At 46.7% G+C, this 22,003-nt stretch overlaps 1 protein-coding gene across 5 annotated transcripts in view; it reads right to left on the bottom strand.

Annotated features, from left to right (window-relative positions):
- The window catches only part of GDPD5 (glycerophosphodiester phosphodiesterase domain containing 5), a 168,370-nt gene that overhangs the window by 23,115 nt on the left and 123,252 nt on the right, over positions 1-22,003 (bottom strand). For all 5 annotated transcript variants that reach the window (XM_061351406.1, XM_061351407.1, XM_061351405.1 and 2 more), the window contains exons 4-9: positions 21,335-21,428; positions 20,551-20,610; positions 17,182-17,280; positions 15,915-16,008; positions 11,724-11,869; positions 499-581 (exon numbers count right to left, since the gene is read on the bottom strand). In XM_061351406.1, the coding sequence (XP_061207390.1) occupies positions 499-581; positions 11,724-11,869; positions 15,915-16,008; positions 17,182-17,280; positions 20,551-20,610; positions 21,335-21,428 (576 nt within the window). The remainder of the gene's footprint in view (positions 1-498; positions 582-11,723; positions 11,870-15,914; positions 16,009-17,181; positions 17,281-20,550; positions 20,611-21,334; positions 21,429-22,003) is intronic.

Below are 22,003 nucleotides of genomic sequence, written 5' to 3'. Positions count from 1 at the left end.
AACTGGATGAGCTTACGGTCCTTTCCAACCCAAACCAGTCTGGGATTCTGTGATCACCAAGATAAGGCATTACAACTCCCTTCGTACCACTTATGCCCTCTTGCACATCCATGTAGTTCATTCAAAAAACACAGCTCAGAAAAGGAATGAGAGTATTAAAGAATGATCAGACTCCTGGAACAGTGAACAGATCTTGAAATAACCCTCACTAAATCTCACTAAATTGGCCTTGTCTTCCTGCAAACGAAGATGAGTTTCATGGCAAAGGTGTCCAGGTTCTTCCACCTGGACAACTTCACCTTCAATCATCATCTCAAGGAAACCATTAGCATCCTCTGTGCATTACAAATGGAGACACAGCTAGGAGTTATCAGAGGTGTTCACCACGAGAGCCCTCTTCAATGGGGAAAAACCAGACACAAACCAGATAGGAAAGACCCATCTGCGTGGATTGGACCATCCATTGAGAGTCTCAGACCGAAGAGCGCACTGGCTTACCTCAGTACAACATCAGCTTGGACTCCATACATCTTCTGCTCCACTGCCTTCTGGAAGGACATCAGAGTGTTTTCTGGTGCCAACTATGGGGGGAAGTAAAAATTAATAGCAGAGAGTTTATGAAGTAGTGGATGCTGAGAGGAAGGTTTAGAGATACTAGGGAGCCAAGACAATCTTGGTTTGCAGACTCCATAGCAGCCAGTTACACTGGAGTACCAGCATCCCTCAGGCAGGATTGCATCTTACTGAAGTCTGAAGATGACCAGTGCATTTAATTCCATTGATGGTCTTCTCACACAGAGAGTTCAATGCAGAGCTATTATAACCTGCAATACCAAAAACCCATGAGCTCAAGGTCTGGTGCAATGTTAGTGTATGAGAGATTTGCTCACCAGCATGGTTCCCAAACAGTGGCTTGCTGGAGATCCCCATGAAGCAGTTGTTAATGTGATGCCAATTCTCTATCCATGGGCTATATCTACAGCTATTAAAATACCTTAACAGTTCTTCATTCTCCTACTGTTCTACGTAAACAGTGATTACAATACCATTATAGCAAGAAGAAAGCCCATAAACCAGAGTATTATCCATACCATGGAGAACAACTACAACAAGGGTTCTGTAGCATGCTTTATTTCCACATCTACTCATTCAATCAAGTATTTCTCAGTCTCAAAATCAGATCATTCTTCTAATAACAAATGGTCTAGTTAGTTTAGCAACTAGAAAAATAGCTTTAAGCCTTGAAAATGTATACCCATGGCTATCGTGGATGAGGACTCAGAACTTAGCTCGTATTCCACCCTGTGGAATGGAGCAGATGGTAACAAGATTTGGGTTTGGTTAAAAGCAACACAGTGTGAAAGCAAACACTTTGGTTTTCTACAAACCAATACAGTAGCTAGCCCCAAAATAGCCATAAACCAATACCAAGCACACCAGATACAAACCACCACAACTATGGAGGGAATAACTGGCAAGTTTTCTGCACTGAAACACAAGCACATCAAAATAAAGCTAGTTTTAAAGCTTTTCTGGTTTCCAATTTGCTTTCAGGCTTAGGGCACCTCTAACCCCATTTTCCACCCATCTCTGCGCCACCAGCATCAGTAGGTTCCCATCAAGACACAAGGAGCATTCACAAGCCATGATTTTTATGGGGTTCGGAAGAGGAATAATTAGAACTAAGGCCTAAATACACCATGAAACATGCACAATAAAAACCTGCTCAAGAGTTTAAGGTGTCTCTTGTTCTTTATAAGCTGATCACCTTCAGTGCTTGGGTCAGCAAAGCTTTAGGGTACAGTCATCAGACCAAATGTCAGCAACAACCTTCGCATAGCTCCGGTATCTCCCCACTCAATTCCTCTGGCTTAAGCCACCATCAATACTGGTTCATTTCTGTTTGTTCCAAGGCGACACAGAGCCACGTTATCTTCCCAGAAAGGCTCCCAGTCAAAGCCTGGCTTGCGTAGGTGAAGACAGAGTCAACAGCCCCATCACACACACTGGTACAACCCAGCGCCGGGTCACACAAGGTCGGCCTAAAAGAGCTTGTTGCAGTATCTGCACGATGCTCAGAGCTGTCAGCAGGGAGCAGCAGCCACAAAGATCTGAAGATCCCCTCCGATTTGCTCTATCTCCTTGGGTTGCTTTCAGCATCTTGGGCTTCCCCTTCCAAGTAGCTCAAGTTCCCTCGGGATAACAGGGCAAGGTGATGCCCTCTCCACAGGGTAACGCCAATGTTGGCTTATGGAGACGGCAGCAATCACAGGGCAATAAAGTGAGTAGTCTTTAAACAATGGAGAGCTGAGCTAGGGAAACCACAAGACCACCAGCCTGTCAGGATGATGCTGGGTAGAAGCAACACAAGTCCATAGGATCACAGAATTGACCAGGTTGGAAAAGCCCTTTAAGCTCATCCAGTCTAATCATTCCCAGCACTGCCAAGGCCATCACTGCCCCATGGCACTGAGGTCTCATCTCCACGGTGTGTGAACACTTGCAGGGACAGTGACTCCAGCACAGCCCTGGGCAGCCTCTTCCAATGCCTGAGCACCATTTCTTTACATGACTTAATGATCTATCAGGTCTTTTCCAGCCTAATTGATTATATGATCCTATAGTAGTGATGTTCATGCATGTAACACTATAATACAGCCTGCAGTGAGCCAAAAACTGAGACACTCACTGAGTTTTAAAACCCAGTGCACTATAACAGTCCCATCATCCTCAGCACTCAAGTCAGTTGCTACTGAGCTTACTCCATGGAGTTAAAGTGATCCCAGCCCCAGGAGTGGAGTATTCCACTCCTGCCTCATCTCTAGCCCCTACAGAGCTTTCAGAGCAAGCTTCACTGTTTAGTAAGGGTGAAACTTAACTGGATCCCTGAATGGGCTGCGTGTGGCTGCTCAGATATGAGGCACATACATCTATTCCTTTCCCAGGAATATAACACTAAATGAGAGATAAATAAACCTACAAAACTCTGGCCAGACACGGGTTGGAAATGCAGCTGTGCAGAGGAAACAACATTTGAAACCGTTCTATAGGAACACACACTTTGAAGCTGTAACAACACAGAATCCCAGCCTGGTTTGAGTTGAAGGGACCTTAAAGCCCCTCCAGCTCCAACCCCTGCCATGGTCAGGGACCCCTTCCACTGGAGCAGCTTGCTCCAAGCCCCTGTGTCCAACCTGGCCTTGAGCACTGCCAGGGATGGGGCAGCCACAGCTTCTCTGGGCACCCTGTGCCAGCGCCTCAGCACCCTCACAGGGAAGAGCTTCTGCCTAAGAGCTCAGCTCAGTCTCCCCTCGGGCAGGTTCAAGCCATTCCCCTTGGCCTGGCCCTACAGGCCCTTGTCCCAAGCCCCTCTCCAGGTCTCCTGTAGCCCCTTTAGGTACTGGAAAGCTGCTATATATAAAACATATGTTTATATTGTACTTGAAGTTTCCCTTTTTCCCCCCTTTAGGATTTTATGTATATAACTTCAACTATGAATTGCATAAGCTTCCAGTACACATCTATGACCATTTCTGATGACACAGTACTGATCTTGCATTCATAGTTTAGATATCACACTTGCACTGCAAACTTCCACATATGGCTGGCTCATCTTCATGGCAAGACCACTGGAAGTGAAGAGCATCACAGATGGATGAACATCTCTGTCTGCTCTGAATCAGCAAAGAGCACAGATGTCAGCAGAAGCACTCTCCATAATGCCATGCCCTGTGTGTGCTGGGCAATCTCTATAACACCACAATGCTATTACTTGGCAGCCTGATTCCCTGTGTGTCAGAAGCTTTTGGAAAGTAGATTATATGTAAGCCTCACAGGCAAAGACGTCATCTTCTTGGGAGCATGTGGTGGGTAAGCTCCTAACCTGGCCAGAGCCACTTATCTTGATATAAATAATAGCATCTCCAAATGAGTCCATCATTGATGCAGAAAGCTGCCCTCCCTGCTTTCCAAGCCTCTTGGTCAATCCTAGCCTTGAGGGGACTGAACAAGCCACTCACCAATGAGTGAGTAACCTAGTAAAGGTCAAGCAGAAAGCAGTTTTAACCCTGTCCCTATTCCCAGAGGTGCGCCTGGCACTACTTTGGAGGCAGGATTTCTCTGTGCTGGGGGTCCATATCCCCTGCAATATGAATCTATTGTGAAAAGGGAAAATCTGGGATGTATTTCCATCATCCCAGCCTGTTTCCCTACAAGAAGGAGGGAGTGAAGCCCCGGATCAGCATGTTTTAAGTCGAGATGCAGCCAAGTGGGACAGTTGCTGGCACAGGAATTACTTGCTGAATGTTAAGCTTTTGTTAAAGGGCTTCACAGCAAAACTGCAATAACTATAAATAAATGCATAATTTTCCTGTTTAGATTACTCTCTGGCTCCCTCCAGTTTGTTTTATGGGTTTCCTCCTTGATCCAATACATTCTAGTGTCTAAAACCTAAACCCAGGTTTGCATCAGTGCATTGACTGGATGCAATCAATTACTAAAGTAACCCAGTGCTGAAGGGAATGAAGCCCTGGGACACGATGCAAGGATTTCACCCCAAAACCTCTCTCCTATGTACACCACACCAACACCCACTGCAAGCCAGACAGACCCTGTGCAGGGTTTCTAGTGGCTGTTCACACTTGGTTTGATAGGCTCATCCCTTGCAAAACTCGGGTTACTTTCATTGCTTTCTGCTCACAGAGACACAGCAAGTGATTTCTAGAGACCTACCCATGAATTGACTCATTCTAACTATTTTTATGCTTAGAAGTCAATTGCAAGTGTATTCAAATGGAGTCGAGAGCTTTGGACCTTCCTTAATGAAGATTATAGCGTGCTAGTAAGGGCAGGGGAGCCTTGCCAGAGGTGGACATCACTACACTGTGTTTCTCCTTTAGTTAGCCAGGCCTTCAGAAACCACCATCACAAATCACTGCATCATTTGTTGGGGATGCTAACGAAGAAGCTTGCACAGGAGAACTGAATTCATTCCCCTGCATGGTGTGCTGTGCTGCACTAAAGGATTTGATGCTCGCTCCGTCAACAGGCTTTAAAGATACTTTCTCATCTTCCTGTAAACACGAGCATTGTTTTCAGTGTTCTCATGTTCTTTATCTCTCCTTTCCAGTCTCAATCTCATCGTGAGACAATAACTGGGCTGATAACACAAGGTAATACCTGGAAAATTGAATTTTCCTTCCATAAAAAGACATGCTTTGGTGTTCCCTGTATGGGGTGGGATCTGCCAGGAGGCTGGATTTCAGCGTTAGTGTCCCATCATATCAGGTCTCTATGAGGCAATAACAATACTGTTTAAAACAGAAAATGAAATATGTCTTTAACCCCCAGGAATTCAAGGTATTTTAGAGGAAATCCTCATCTACCGTTTCTGGGAACAGCTCAAGTAGACCAAAAGGAAGTGACAAGAGCACAACACAAAAAGAGAAAATGAAAAAGGATTGCTTTGGGCAACAGGATGCATTCATAAGCAGAAATCCCAGACTGGTTTGGGTCGGAAGGGAGCTTAAAGCTCATCCAGTTCCAACCCCTGCCACGGGCAGGGACCCCTTCCACTGGAGCAGCTTGCTCCAAGCCCCTGTGTCCAACCTGGCCTTGAACACTGCCAGGGATGGGGCAGCCACAGCTTCTCTGGGCACCCTGTGCCAGCGCCTCAGCACCCTCACAGGGAAGAGCTTCTGCTGAAGATCCAACCTGAACTTCCCCTGTTTCAGTTTGAGCTCATCACCCCTTGTCCTATCACTACAGTCCCTAATGAAGAGTCCCTCTCCAGCATCCTTGTAGTCACCTTCAGATATACCTAGATACAGGAGATAACCCATTATTGTTTTACTGCACACACAAAAAGCTGCAGTCTGATTTAACGAAAGACTTCCTAACCTTAGGTAGTTGCATGTCAATGAACACAAGCCTTTCTCCAGGTCTGACAGAAGATGCTAATTGTGATTGCTGCTACCAATTAGACCAACAGACAGGTTAACTGGCCATATTTTTAATAGGTGGCTGTACACAAGATACACAGCAAAGCAAATGCTTTTCATCAGCACAAGCTGTACAAACCAAAGCACTTCAGAGCCCTCAAACAAAGCCATCATAAAGAGGTGGCAGCAAAGTTTTCGCACACAAAATAAGATGAAATAAAGGCACTCAAAACCATCAAGAGGAAAATCCCCTCTCAAATGACAGAAAGAAACCACCGGTTCTTCTTCAACAGTTGAAAGCTCTCCAATAAGCTACGATCTGAGCCAGAAGTCTTCATTACTGTTTCTATCTATAGCTGGCATCACAAGACAACAAAAAGGCATCTCTGTGAGAACACCAACATATACTGGAGGCTTTAGTTCAGGTGTCAAAAACGTCCGTAAACTGAAAGAGGTTTGCCTGGAGAAGAGAAGGCTCCTGAAGGGGAGACCTGAGAGCAGCTCCAGTGCCTAAAGGGGCTGCAGGAAAGCTGGAGAGGGGCTTGGGACAAGGGCCTGTAGGGACAGGCCAAGGGGAATGGCTTGAACCTGCCCAAGGGGAGACTGAGCTGAGCTCTTAGGCAGAAGCTCTTCCCTGTGAGGGTGCTGAGGCGCTGGCACAGGGTGCCCAGAGAAGCTGTGGCTGCCCCATCCGTGGCAGTGCTCAAGGCCAGGTTGGACACAGGGGCTTGGAGCAAGCTGCTCCAGTGGAAGGGGTCCCTGCCCATGGCAGGGGTTGGAGCTGGAGGAGCTTTAAGGTCCCTTCAACCCAAACCAGGCTGGGATCCTATGAACTCCACATGTGCAAGGCCATATTTGCTGGAACTATCCCAGGAACAGCAGGACATGCTCCCTGTTGAGGCAAAACATTCCCATGCAATAGCCCAACAGGCAACCCTCAGTGCAATTGAACGCTGGCTCCCCACCAACATACTCTGTCCCATTTCAATGGGTACTTTTCCACTCTGGAATTGTGTAAAGCCAATGAGTCAGCATGGCTGAAAATGCTCCTCCACACACAGTGTCCATGCTCAGCAAGGAGATGGGCATCATGTGTAGTGCACGAAGGAGCTCAACAGCATGAGCACCGCATCCGTCGCTGTTAAGACATGCCAAAACCCAGCTGTACATGTGGTTTGCCAAAAGAGTTCATGTTGATGCTATGTGTAGCCTCCAGCTCTGAAATCAAGAGCTGCTCTTGCCTCTGACATGTCTGAATGGTTTCCACAGGTTTTGGACCACCCACCACCCTTTTGGTCCCAGTAATGGGATGTGAGTTTCCACACTTCGTGAAGGTTTCCAAGGAGATAGATGCAGTCCTTGCTATCATTAATCCTTTGGGTGATTTACCTACCATTGGAAATCAAAGGTCATCATGAGGAGCTTAATGATTTTTATATGGAATGTATACAGGACTAACAACCTAAAAGCAGGTAGGAATCAACACTTTGGACATCACCTTCAGATCCCAAAAGCAAAGACAACATGCCTCAACCTGAAGCACCATGTGAAGAAAGACACCTGGGAGAAGACTTTAAATGGCAAATGACAGTTCCTCATTCCCATCTCAGACTTGGTCCCAGTTTTTACCTTCCACCCTTGTTTTTGCTTATTCTCAGCATAAGGACAATATGTGCCAGCACAGGGAGAACACAGTCAAGTCTATTTGTCATTGGAGACAAAAAAGGAATTAGATATCTGGAAGAAGAATAAAAAAAGATGGAAGACCAAAGACAACAGATACCTCCTCATGAAATCACCCCAAAACTTTAATATATTGATGAGCAAAATAGACATTTCATGTTTTGGGGTGTCAGGCAATTGCTGTACCCATCAGGACAAGACCCTTTCCAACCAACACACACCAAGTGACAGAACGAACCCTCAATTCCAAGCACATTCCTGCTGCGACCTTGATGCTCTCCTCATGGGAGTCCAGAAGGGCAGAAATGGATCTGGAGGATGAATAATTCATTCTAAGAGAGCCTTTGAAAAGAAACTGATTGATTAACTAGGCACCTGCCAGGAGAAATGGTTTTCAGCTAGCACCCTGCTGGCAATGGACATTTAGCATAGCAAATGGTGGTCAGGACAGGATGACATTTAGGCAAGGGAAGGTAGAAGGAGTCAAGCAGAAGAGTCTTTCTAACAGAGAATTAAAGCTTGGGAGGGGGGAACAGGATGATAATGAAGGGATGTGGCTTGGAGGAGCAGTACTGCTATAACAAAGGGTTAGCCAGTGTGGGACCAGCAGCTCTCCTGTACCACAAAGACACACTTCATCTGGGTACACATGCCAGGATGGTTTCTGATTTTCATAGAATCATGGAATGGTTTGGGTTGGAAAGAACCTTAAGATCATCCAGTTCCAACCCCCTGCCATGGGCAGGGACACCTCACACTAAACCATGGCACCCAAGGCTCTGTCCAACCTGGCCTTGAACACTGCCAGGGATGGAGCATTCCCAATATCCCTGGGCAACTCATTCCAGTGCCTCAGCACCAGTAAAGAACTTCTTCCCCATCTCCAACCTGAACTTCCCCTGTTTCAGTTTGAACCCATCACCCCTTGTCCTATCACTGCAGTCCCTGATGAAGAGTCCATCCCCAGCATCCCTATAGGTCCCCTTCAGACACTGGAAGCTGCTCTGAGGTCTCCAAGCAGCTTCTCTTCTCCAGGCTCAACAGCCCCAACGTTCTCAGCCTAACTTCATACGGGAGATATTTTCTCTTGGTACTCCAAATGCAGGGCTTTCTCCCTCCTCCAGTGCTCCAAGACAAATTCTACGAGCCGTATGACCTCTGTTCCTCACTTCTTTCCTCCACAGAACAACAGCAGTTGAGTTGCATTCACAGACACCATGAATGCTGCTCTTAAATACCCTAAAGGGACAAGAGAAGAGAGACAGGGTGTGTGCATGCACGGAGGGAAACAGGAGCACAGAGGAATATCATTGCCCCTGTTTGAGGAGCAAGGCTGCATGCACTGATGGATCACTATCCCTCAGGTAGTGCACACAGCTTTCCTAGGAAACTCCTTTTCACCACTCTTTGCCTCATGTACAATACACCATGTACCCCCAACCCCCTTTATTTCAGGACAGCAAGCATCTTCAACCATGCCATGGATCTCCTTCACAGACTTTTGTCAGAAGAGCACTCAGTTGTACTTGTGTCTTTCTAGTATGAGAACATTGGATGTAGAAACGCAACATAAAGTCCCTTCCAACCCAAACCAGTCTATGATTCTATTATGGACCCAGTCCTGCCAGATGGGTGAAGCAACCAGCTGTCAAGCTCTATCAGAGCACGTTTGTCTGCACAGAGAAACACATTTGCCTTGCTTCAGGGGATTTGAAGGCAAATACTGCACTGCTTTTTATCCTCTCCAGTCCCACCAGATCTAACTTCACCTCAGGCCCCAAACTCCCAGGTGCTGCAGACTTGATGCAGACATTGCCCAAGGGAGGAGGTCTGTGTCTTACAGCCCAGACTCTTCTCCAGGCTATTTCCTCCTCTCCAGCTTGACTTGGCTCCATTTCTCCAAACACAATCTACAGACAGTTGGCCTCAACAGCAAAAGCAAAGCAAGAAGCCCTGTGAAACGAGACCGAATGAGCAGAAATGCTTTCTGGCAAGGCTTGAAAATCACTAGTTTCTAAGCAAATATGACTTAGTACCACCTGAGGACTTGTACTGCACGTGGAGCTCTTCAAACTCAAGCTGTCATTTGCTACAGGGAAAAGCTGAGCATAGATGGAAGTAGAAGGAAGCTTTGACCATCTCTGGGCTTCATCTTTCTCATCCCACCTCAGCTTTGCTACTCAAAAGCACTCACCACACATACAGCAAAGGCAAAGCAGCTGGATAAACCCATTGCCAACTCATCATGGGACACGTGGACTATTGCTTGGAGGTTGGAACAAGACTTTGTAGTCTCCAATCTTGCTTTTTGTGGGTGTCAGAGCAAATCATCTGCTGTTAATGGACAACTGGCTCTGTGTACTGGGAATAGTGAAGGGAATGGGAGGTTCAGCACCCTGATGAACGACACAGTTCCACATGCAGGACTGACTGTTCTCCACCCCTGCTCTTGGTCAGCCTATGCAACTCAGTACCCTGACATTAGGCAGCATCTTCCTAGGTAGGTTTGTTCCACCCTGCAAGGAGTGCTTGCTGGCTCCAAAGAACGTGAAGCAAAGCAAAGGGCCAAACTCTGCTGGGATTCTAGCTCCAGATAAGGTTTATGTAAACCAGCTGGAAGACAAAAACTAAACAGCAGAAGAAATCATTCTTCAGAAGGCTATGAGGGGCACACAAGCCTGGAAACGCCACTGGAACCATAGAATCCCAGCCTGGTTTGGGTTGAAGGGACCTTAAAGCCCCTCCAGCTCCAACCCCTGCCACGGGCAGGGACCCCTTCCACTGGAGCAGCTTGCTCCAAGCCCCTGTGTCCAACCTGGCCTTGAACACTGCCAGGGATGGGGCAGCCACAGCTTCTCTGGGCACCCTGTGCCAGCGCCTCAGCACCCTCACAGGGAAGAGCTTCTGCCTAAGAGCTCATCTAACAGCTTTTGTGACTTCCTAATACACAGGAAGCATGTGGACCCCAGGTTCTCACTTGGCTGCTTCTGGCCTTCATGGTTGGTACAAACCATGGGTAGAAAAACCATTTACCATGCCTAGAACTTCATTTCACCACCCAGAGGCAATGTAGTAAAGAGTGACACAAATTAAGCTGGCATTTCAAGGGACTGCTTAAAGAAAGACATCATTAAAGTGAACTAAAATACTTGTGTCGTGATAGGCATTTATGTCCCCTAGCAAACTCTTTGCACGCACTCTTCAGCTTGGAGAGGAGCTCAAGAACGTTCCAATGTGCCAAATAGCTTCTGACAGTCCATACAGATATTTTTACTGCTTTGAATGTCAGCAAAAAAGTTAGTTAGATGCCTTAAAATATACATATATAAAGTACATTTGCCTACTCTACAGTAGGCTGTCTAGTCTGAAGGCAATCAACCAGCAGAAAGAGATAGAGGTGCAACCATTCAACACACCTCGGTACAGAAGCACCCAAACTCTACAGGACAACTTTATCCAAGCCAATACACTCCATATTTAGCTTGGACATGTCCAGAAACTTCAGAGAAGAGCTCTATGATTACGATTTCAAGCTCTACCCGGAGGTAGATGACAGGAATGTTTCATCACCTCACCCCGTCTCATGATGGTCTGCAATGCAAGAGCACCATGCAGTCATGTAGGGTCAAGCACAGCTTGTTTGTATCTTATTGCACACTGCCACATACTTGAGGCATCTTGCTGGGAGCTGAGTTTAACCATGGCTGGTGAGGTTCTGCAAAGTACATGGAGACAGAGCCCTCAAGCTCTAAAGTAATGAAGAACATAACGAACTTCTCCTCCTGCAGCTCAAGGGCCAAGCATGGAGAGCAAAAACCAGCCGAACCAGCAGCCAGAAAGATGCAGTGGCACAAACCACTCTTAGCAAAGCAAGGACTGGCCTTTTGTTTGAAAGGCATCTGGAACATCTGGGGCGTGACTTGACTCTGGGCTCATGCACTGAATTACCACCACTGTAATCCTAGCCAGGAGGAATACCTTAAAGCTGTATTTGTCATATAGATTCTCTGGAGAGCAGCCTGGAGACCGTCAGATCCAGTTCTGCCTGTGTAAAGGATGGTAGAACCAGACAACAAGTACTAACAATATCAGACTACTCACCATTGGTGCTCCGCGGTGACCTATGATGGCTGGCTTTGGTCCCAGAGCCTTCTTCTCCATTATGCAAGGGGATGAGATGGTGAGGGGGACGAGGTAAAGTGCAACTACAACTGCGAGGTATGCCGTGAACATCAGCATCTGAGAAGCTGAGACGGAAAGAGAGAGAAAGAACTGGTGAAAACCTTGGTCCTGACCTTCTCACACCACAGGAGAGAAGTCAATGCACCTTCATCTTCCTCCACAGAAGAGATCTTTTTGCTCATCAAGTCCTGAGGGACGTTTTCACTTCGTTTTGTGTTGGAGAAACAAGTTAAGTGAGTTGCTTAAAGTCATAGAATCATGGAAGCGTTTGGGTTGGAAAGGACCTTAAGATCACCCAGTTCCATGTCCCCTCCTATGGTCCCTGCAATGTAGCCCAAAATACTGCTGATTTCCAGCTGTTTGGGTGGAACAGCACCAAGCTTTGCCCTTCCTGACAGCAGAAATAGAGCACCAGATAAACATACCTATAAATAAGCCATGGCATCATGTTGGTGCATTTATCACTTGTGTTTATACCACTAACGTCTACATTGGTGGTTCACCAACACCACCCATTTCAGTAAGGGTAGAGCCACTTTAACTGCTTCTGCATTAAGGTCTGTGCCAGCAGAGCTGCTTTTAACTTGCAATAATAATTTACTGAATAAATTGGATAGCTTAAAGAAATCCTTGGGTTGTGATGGTGCTGCTTTACCCAGGGTCTCCACAAGCAACTGTGTTACAGCACCAGCAAATGAAGCTAAGAGGGTATCAGCTGCAATGCTTGGGACTAGATGAATAGCTCTGCCTCCCAGCTCTCAGCTACCAGTGACTTCCCACAAGGTCCAAAGTCTCTGGGAATCTCTCAAAGGTGCTGACAGTGCAACAGAGACACCTTTGTACCCAACAGACATGTGTTCCTTACAAAGAACGACAGGCACCTTTGAACTCCTGAGCTACTTGGAGTCACTTGAAACCACAGATATTAAAGCAAAATACTTCAATTCTTATTTTAATAATTATGATTGATTTTGAAAACTCATTCAGGCTTTGGAACTTGAGGGAAAGCCTCCAAAATATCCTTTAAAACAAATACTTGCAATGGGTACATGATGGAGAAGGTGGGGTTTTAAAGGGGAAGGACAGAGATGCCCGGCTCTGGTCCTGATCACAACTGATCTGGTTTCACCCATAAATAAGGTGCTTTCTGCTTCCATTACCTGATAGCCTCATTCAAACATGTTCCTATGAGCCAGAAAGTAACACTAGTACCTTTGCCAGCTAATCTTTCCTCCTCTGTGGAAGAGAAATCAATCACTCAGAGAGCACTCCAGGCACTGAATGGCATCATGAGCTCATGCTGTGTCCTACACCATAAAGGCATGGTGCCCTGGAGTTGTGCTCTACCAGCATCAAAACCTCCAGATGGACACAAGATGTGGTCCTGACCCAATTCCTGCTCACCCCAAGAGCACCATGCACCAACCAGGCTTTGAAAAGAATCAACCTCATTGTCAGGAAATCTCAGCTGTGCAAAGACCTCGGTTCCTTCCATCCTAGCACTGAAACTAAGGGACTAAACAGCTCATAGAATCATAAAATAGTTTGGGTTGGAAGGAACCTTAAAGATCATCCAGTTCCTACCTTCTTGCCATGGGCAGGGACACCTTCCACTAGGGCAGCTTGCTCCAAGCCCCATCCAACCTGGCTCAGATTCAAGACTAAAGGCAAGAACGACGTGAAATGCATGGGCTTCCAAAAATTGTGCTCACTGGACTGCACCCACAAGGAGAGGATGCCCCAGCACAGGTCATGTTAACATAACCAGGATGGACAGGGCCTTTGAGCAACCTGCCCTAGTAGAAGGTGTCCTTGCCCTTGGCAGGGGGTTGGAACTGGATGAGCTTTAAGGTCCCTTCAACCCAAACCAGTCTGGGATTGTAGGATTAAAATGGAGCTGAAGACTCACCCAGCCACACATACGTGGCAACTGAGACCATCCACAGAAAACCCCCCAAATGAAATACATGCCTCATATATACAGTTTGATGGTCTGTATGGAAAAAGCTCTCTTGGTGACCACCAAAAGCAAGCAAGGCAGATAAATCTCCCACTCTCTACAACATGACAACCACTATACTTAGCTGCAAGCCTTCCTTCCCCACTCCTCCTGCTCCTAGTGACCATTTCAACCTACTTTGGGCTCCTAGAAAAGCAGGTTTCTCACACACACATTTGCTGCTCAAGGCTTCAAGGGCTGCTTTGAGTACAATGTTCTCTATTCGACCTTAGAAGCAAGCTTTTGAAACCAAGCTACTATCATAGAATCATAGAATGGTTTGGGTTGGAAGGGACCTTAAGATCATCCAGTTCCAACACCTCACACTAAACCATGGCACCCAAGGCTTTGTCCAACCTGGCCTTGAACACAGCCAGGGATGGAGCATTCACAGCTTCCTTGGGCAACCCATTCCAGTGCATACTATCTTTGAAAAGACTTTTAAAGCATCTGTTCTCCATGTTCAGAATAAAGTAGCATAGAGGGAATGAACATAAATTAAAAGAAAATAGATGAATTTGCTCAGAAAAGAAGATGGTTGCTCATGACTGTCACACACCTCAAACAAATGAGACGATGCAAGAACAGACTTGCACCAATGCAGCTCCACCAGCTATTTCCAGAGGATTGCTCTTAGTGAATGAAATCTTATTTTCCCATTACAAGTGACTGTGGGTTCTCACAGAGATTTAAGTTCTTCTCTTCTGTTTTTAACACCGCCACGTCAAGTGTATCTGCACCCAAAAGCCTGTGAACTCCTCCAGGTTAGATGCGCTTCACAAGTAAAATGACCCCAAAATGACTTCAAGATCAAATGTTTTCCATAAAAACCAAAGCCCACAAAGCCAGGAGCAGAAGAAGAGAAGGGAAACAGCTTCCTGGCTTAGTTAAAAAGCAGAAGGAATTCAGAAGGAGCACATGCAATCTCTGCTGTAGGCATAACCACAAATCCTCCCCTCAACTGGCAGCATAATTACATGCTAGGCCATACTTAAGAAGAACTGGGTACAACTTTATTGGCATATTTATAAATCAGGGCAGAGCAATTCTTGCTTTAAAAGGTCTCTCTGGTGAGCAAAACCTTTCCATCTTCAGACACCGTTTCCTCATTCCTTACTCCCACCTCTTGGAAGTGCTGCCAAATCCTTGCAGGGCTTGTTTTTCACTGGGGGTTAAATACCCATTCAAATGCATTGTTCCGGAGCTGGCACTAATGTCTGGGAAGATCCATGGATGCTCTGAAGAAAAGCACTTCTGAGGGCACAGAGGATCAAGTTATTTCACATGAAAACCTGGAGGAGCAGCTGAGGCTTGGGAGAGCCCCTGGCAATGGGGTGGGACAGGGGAGACGCACAGAGCTTCAGCGGAGAGAACCATCAACAAGATGAGCTGGGTTCAGTGTGACCTCCACAGCTCTCCTCCCTTAGACCTTTGACCATGTGTTTAGATGCATTTAAGTAAGCACCTAACCATCAGAGGACCAGATCTCTACCGAGCCCTCTGGGTGCTACCGTACCACAAGCAACAAGTCCATTAAGACTTTCAAAAGCCAGAAATGCAGATGAACAAGAAGCCAGGGGAAGGAAGAAGTGCTTATGAGACAGAAAGAATACTGCATGCTAGCTGCAGAGGGTGCATTTATGTTTGCTAAAGCAGACTGATAGAAATATCAATGTTTTTATTCACTTCATCATTTAAAATAGCCCTTTTGTCTCCAGCCCAGGTGTGCTTCTGACTACACACTGACAGCTATGGGATCTGGATGCATTCCAAGGAAGTTGTGAGTGCTCCATCCTCAACAGTGTTCAAGGCCAGGTTAGACAGACCTTGGAGCAACCTGGTCTAGTGGGAGGTCTCCCTGCCCATGGCAGGGTGCTGGAACTGGATGAGGTTTAAGGTCCTTCAACCCAAACCATCCTATTATTCTATTCCCAGATCAGATGCACCACTCCAGTTTCACACAGATCACTCTAGCAGAGCATCCACCTCCCCATTGTGGCTGAGGTGTAGGATGCTTAGCCCTGGAAAGGAACCAGTGTTGCCCCCCCAAGGAGAGGACCCAATGCCCCAGCAGCCCCTGACCACCATGCAAGGACACGAGTGGTACTCACTGGCTTTCTCCGTGCGTGCAAACTGCCCCGCTACCAACCACGACAGGGCTGTGACTGCTGCAAGTGCTCCTATATGCAAGAAAGGGGCCGTGGCCTGCAGCACACAAGAAAAGGAGAGGAAAAAAAAAGGTATTACAAACACAACACCTTGGAAATCCACTGATCTCTCAGGTTCCATAGGGCATCAAACCATTCCGTTTCCAGTTGGATGTTGCACCATTCCTACATTAGGCTCCTGCATCCTATTTGGGTATCTCTTTTTCCAAATCCTACCTTTGCCTTTGGTACTCAAACCTCTAATAACCATAGAATGGATTGGGGTTGGAAGGGACTTTCCAAGCTCACCTGTCCAAACCCCATGCAATAAGCAGAGATATCTCCATTTAGATCAGGTTGCTCAGAAGTCAAAGCAGGAAGAGACATGGAGCTGTTGGAGTGAGTCTATAGGAGGCCATGGAGATGCTGCGAGGTGTGGAGCAGCTCTGCTCTGGAGCCAGGCTAAGAAAGCTGGGCTGATTCAGTAACAAGGATCTTCTTAGGAAGATCTTGGAGCACGCTGCTCTAGTGGAAGGTGCCCCTGTCCATAGCAGGGGGTTGGAACTGGATGAGCTTTAAGGTCCCTTCAACCCAAACCATTCTATGAACATACTGTATTGTGTATCATCACATTGTATCACCGTGAGAGAAAGCTTGAGAAGCATCCTCTGAGTCATGCTTCTGTTCTCCAATTGTCTGCCTAAATCTTAAACTCAAAACAACAACAAAAGCCAACCAAGGAAGGGAAGCACTTCTCAGAAGCATTAGTCACTCGTGTCAGTGCTGTTCTTCCCCACCCCACAGGACAAGAACACAGCAGTTGCATTCATTTTTAGATATATACAAACTTATGTACGATGTGAAAACAAACCCAGAGTACTCCTCCCATGAGCCTGGGATGAGCATAACGCTCCAGGCTGGACACCAGCATCCAGAGCACTGCTAGCCAAAACAAGGGGAGAAACTGCCCCCTCCCTCCAGCAGCTATGAGTCACACTCAGTATTTTCCACCTCAAAGTCTGCAGCCAAGCCCTGGTTTGAGTTTAGGAGCCCAGGAGATGGAGACAAAGTGAGAGTGGTCTTGAGGACTCCATGGGAGTTTTGCTGCCACCTTTCTCATTGCCAAGACTTCAAGATTGGAAGTGACATATATCAAGACAGGGTTTCATACAGTAGAAAGCTGCATGTGGCCCCTTTCTCCACTTGAGAAGCATCCTTGCAGATAACTTACTTGTAGTGAAATAAATACCATCTCCCATTCGTCATCCCAAAGCTGTGCTATCGATGACATGGTCACCACGGTAGTTATCAAGGTCGTCACCAGGCCAATCTGCAACAAATGAGAGTATTTACACATCCTGCAGCCTATCACTATCATCTGATATTAAAATAAAATCTAACAGTAACATAAAATCTAACAATAATAAAAGGTCTAAAACCAACTAGCCTTAAGACCCACAAGGCTTGTGTGCTGTCCCAGCATAACCCAGCTGAATGGTCACAGGAGGACACAGTTCATGGATGATCCCTTACTCTGGCCAGTAGTATGGAAAGATCAAGTGATTTCCTTTGTCAACGAGCTGGATCAAAACCAGCTTAAATAGAGATTGGGTTCTGCTGGGCAACTTCAGGAGGTGGTCACAGACTCTCTTGCCCCTGCTACAACAGTCCCTGATGCACCAGTGCTATGGGAGGTTGGTGGACTTTGCTCAGCTTGGCTGCCCAACACTTCTGTTCAGACATAAAGCTTGAGCACACCCAACACAATGAACACTTAGCATCAGTAAAGGGAGAACATATGTGTTAAGCAAGGCTGTGCATCTCCATCACTAAATCATCTACAGATGGCTCAAGCACAGCTTTTTGCACGGATGTGGCTTCACCTGCATCTGTGCAGACAGCATCCAAGCCATGCTGACAGAGCAGTTACAATAGGTATTGTGGCTTAAGAAGAGGTAATGGATGAGACAGTGGCTGAACTGAGATGGCAAACCAAGACCCGGTCCATCAGCCTCCTTCTCCCAGTCTCCCTCTCCTTCCACATGGAAGCACTCAGAGCCTGAGCAAAGCATTCAAAAAGAAAATGTCATCTCCGTTTTGAAGGTAAAAAGTTCAAGCTGTCAAGAGCTGCCATCGAAATAACTCCAGCTGTAGAGACCCAAAATCTGGGCTGTCTATCAAGAAACAGTTCACAGTCTGGTATCTCAGTCTCTGCTGGATTCAAAGGATGCTGCTGTTCTCTGCCTCTGTCTCATGTAGTGTCTAGCTCCCAAATCTGTGTGGGAGACGTGGGCAGAAGAGGCTGACTGACACACAGCAATGAACTGATCAGCTAGGACGCATAGGACGTCTCTACATCCATTTCAGTTTGAGTGAATTTGGCAAGCAAATAAAACCCCCCACCCCCAACATTTACAGAAATCACTTTTGTACACGAGGATAGGAATTCTCTTTCTAGTTTAGCATCAGTTCATACCTGCTGCTCTTTTCCTAAATGCCCATATCTGAAGGGGGGCTATAGCAATGCTGGGGATGGACTCTTCATTAGGGACTGCAGTGATAGGACAAGGGGTGATGGGTTCAAACTGAAACAGGGGAAGTTTAGATTGGATATAAGGAAGAAATTCTTTACTGTGAGGGTGGTGAGGCACTGGAATGGGTTGTCCAGGGAGGTTGCGAATGCTCCATCCCTGGCAGTGTTCAAGGCAAGGTTGGATAGAGCCTTGGGTGCCATGGTTTAGTGTGAGGTGTCCCTGCCCATGGCAGGGGGTTGGAGCTGGATGATCTTAAGGTCCTTTCCAACCCTATGATTCTATAAGCAGACTTGCCAACAGCACAAGAGGTGTCCAAAGGACAGCAGTAGCTTACCCTGAGCCTCCAGCTTCTGGGGGACCAAAGCACATGGAGCAGCTGAAGTTTCAACTGCAATGGGTAGGAGAGGATCCCCCAGCTAAGAGGCTGCATTCAAGACACCTTCTGACCCTATTCTCCCCCTCTGCTCATGAGATCCCCCCCTGCAGTCCTCATCCAGCTCTGGGGCAGCAGTACAAGAGGGATGTAGAGCTGTTGGAGTGAGTCCAGAGGTGGCAATAAAGATGCCAGATCATAAGCACAGCCCTAATTCCCCTCAATATCACTGCCCTGTGAGGCACAGAAATGTCAGGACAGAAGTGTCTCCATTCCATCATTTCCTCCTCCCATCAGCTCCTATTTATTACTTCTTATTTTTGCTCATACTTCTCCACCTTGGTTTACAATCCTCAGCTCTTTTTTTGCAGGATTACAGGAGAAAACTGGGAGGAATCATGTGGTTTGCACATACCAGCCTTTCCCACAGGCTTTATTCTATATTTGAAGGTAATTCAGCACGGTTGCAGGGAAGAATATTAACTTATCCCAGTTTCTCATCTCAACCTCCTTAGAAAGCAGAGGGAAGTGTGGGGAAGGGAAGAGAGAGCTGCAATGAAAGTGGACTTATTTGGAAGAAGGGAAGGAAAGGTGGGTTTCTGTAGGCAAGAACTAACTGATCTCCACCAACACAATCCTCTTCAGGACTTACTCATCCAAACCCACCCGCCACCTGGAGCGTGTCTGAAAAACACCACTTCTCCCAATGGGGAAACATATGTTAAGCTCAAGAACCAGCAATTTCTTTTCCAGACAGTCCCTGTTCCCTCTTTGCATCCCCTCCTCCAGAGGAAGCATAATTCCTATTGTTCGAGGCAAAAGAAAGGAGAGGGAGGGGATATTCGTGCTCTCCCTGTCCCTGTGTACCGGATAGAGCTGGTACATCTGTTCAGGCTCTGATCCTGCAAGACCTTGTCACGTGCAGAACAAGCAGTTTCAGGAGGAGCTGTGTAATCAGCACATTCAGGACTGGTCCTTTAATTACCTCTTATAGCAGATTGCCAGTTACAATGGAATGCTGCCAAGCTGTTTTCTTTGGCACCATGTCTCCCTGCAGCTTGCTACATACCCTTCCTCTCCCCTTCCGTGCTCCTAACACCAGATCTGCATCCTAGAATGGTTTGGGTTGGAAAGGACCTTAAGATCATCCAGTTCCAACTCTCTGCCATGGGCAGGGACACCTCACAGCAATGCTTTTCAAGCTGCTTTACACACAAACCAGGACCTCCTTGGGTTCCACCAAAGCACAACCTGGACGTTGCACACCCCCAGTTTAAACACCTACTTCTTCTCCCAAGGCTTTTCCACTCAGTTCCTCCAAGCACAACCTCAACAGCTTCACATCCTCATCCAGGGCTGGGTTCAGCACAGAAAGGAGTACCAGAGGGGTTCATAATGGAGAACCATGCTGAGCTGAGACTAAGGCCAGGCTGACCTGATGACTCAGTGTGTACCCGTCTCCAAAAGCAGCTCCCTATCTGTCAGCAGGGACCCCAAAGCACTTCACCAAAGCCTTTGTCCCTAGGCTTTGATTGATCCAACTGTGCAATTTGCTCTGAGATGAGGACGCATGAACCAAAGACATCTACAATATATGCTCTTCTCAAGACCATGACAGTGAGCTCCACGTACTCCTGAGACTCCTGCTTTATAGAGCTCCCACTCACTTCCAAGCTGAGAAGAGTCCACTCACCTTGTGAAGCCAGTGCAGGTTCATTTGCTGTCCCACAGCTATGTGACATAGTGCTAGTATCTGGGAGGAAGAAACCAAGAGTCAGACATAGGCACATCACAACCTTCAAGGGTTTGAACATATAGGAACATGGATATCACCATCCATAAAGATAACCAAACAGGCCAGTACAGAAAGCAGGGCTGGCACGAGGATGGTTGAGAAGACACCACCTGGCTCAGTTGTACCAACAGTTCCTTTACAAAACCAAGGATGTGAAGGGAAACACACCTCCAAGAGGCAGGGATTTGGGATGCTGGTCCATGGGTCCATAGGGAGCAGTGCCTGAATGGGGCCAGGTACTTCAATGGACATCACCTTGAAGATCAGCGCCTACTTGTGTCCAGGTACCAGGATGCTACCTGAATGAACATCACCTTGGAGGTCCCAGCACCCTCTGGATGCTGGGATGAGGGGAATGAGGGGATAAGGGGAAACAACTTGCACTTGTGACTGCCAGACACCAGAGTGGAAACTGAACCATACTAAGGGGAACAAGAGCTGTATCTCTCCTCAGGCCAACTGCATCACTGACATCAGGGTCTCTGTCTTCGCTCCTGATCATCTGAGATCAAAGTGTATATCCTTCACTTTCCACTGATTTTAGGCAACTTAAGGCAAAGAGAGGAGGAGAAATCACTTCTGAAAGGAAAACTGCTCAAGGTGGAGAGTTGGACAGAGAAGTTCACGTGCGTTTAACAACAAGGACCCAGTTCTCTAGGAAATGACATTTCCTTCTACTCACCAATAACACTGTAATGTAAGTAAAGCCAGCAGCAGTTGTCACAAGTATTGGAATGGACCAGTCACTCCAATATCCCATTCGGTTATATAAAAACCTGAAAGAGAAGTGTGAAGGACAGGTTAAGAAGAGATTCAACACCCTAGCAGCTTCACCTGGATTCAGGTAAACCTTTAGAAAATGGGTCTTTTTGCTCCCACTCTACAGAGGAGAAATAGGCAGCAAAAAGCTTAAGTCACTCTGAAATAAAAGCCAGGGTTTGTGCTTTGATTCCTCACGGTAAATTAACTCTGCAAAGAGGAATTGGACAAGTCTGTCAAAACACAGCAACAAGGGTATGTTGGTAAAAGGAAAAACCACCATAAAACAACAATACAACCTCCATATAGAATCAGAGCTTGAGTTTTCCCACAAATATTCCCTACAAACAAGAGGAAAAATAACACCATCCATGGCCTAAACAATAGATCCAACACTGTCCCGCGTGCTTTTAGACTAATAAATACAATATAGAGATGGTGGCAAGGGCAGGGAAGGAAACTTAATATTGCTGTGCAAAGCTTTGGTGTATCCTCAAGGTGAGAGCTCTTTGTAGAGGGACAAAGTGATGGAAGAAATTGGGCCTCTTGCACTTACTGGAGATGGTGTTTCTTATTCCAGTGGGCTGTAGCT

This window comes from Neopsephotus bourkii, unplaced genomic scaffold (genome assembly GCF_033783945.1).
Source record: "Neopsephotus bourkii isolate Nb327-2 ecotype Australia unplaced genomic scaffold, CSIRO-AGI_Nbou_v1 NB_580, whole genome shotgun sequence".
In the NCBI taxonomy this organism is placed as follows: domain Eukaryota; kingdom Metazoa; phylum Chordata; class Aves; order Psittaciformes; family Psittacidae; genus Neopsephotus; species Neopsephotus bourkii.
This window is presented reverse-complemented; position numbering and strand designations above follow the sequence as displayed.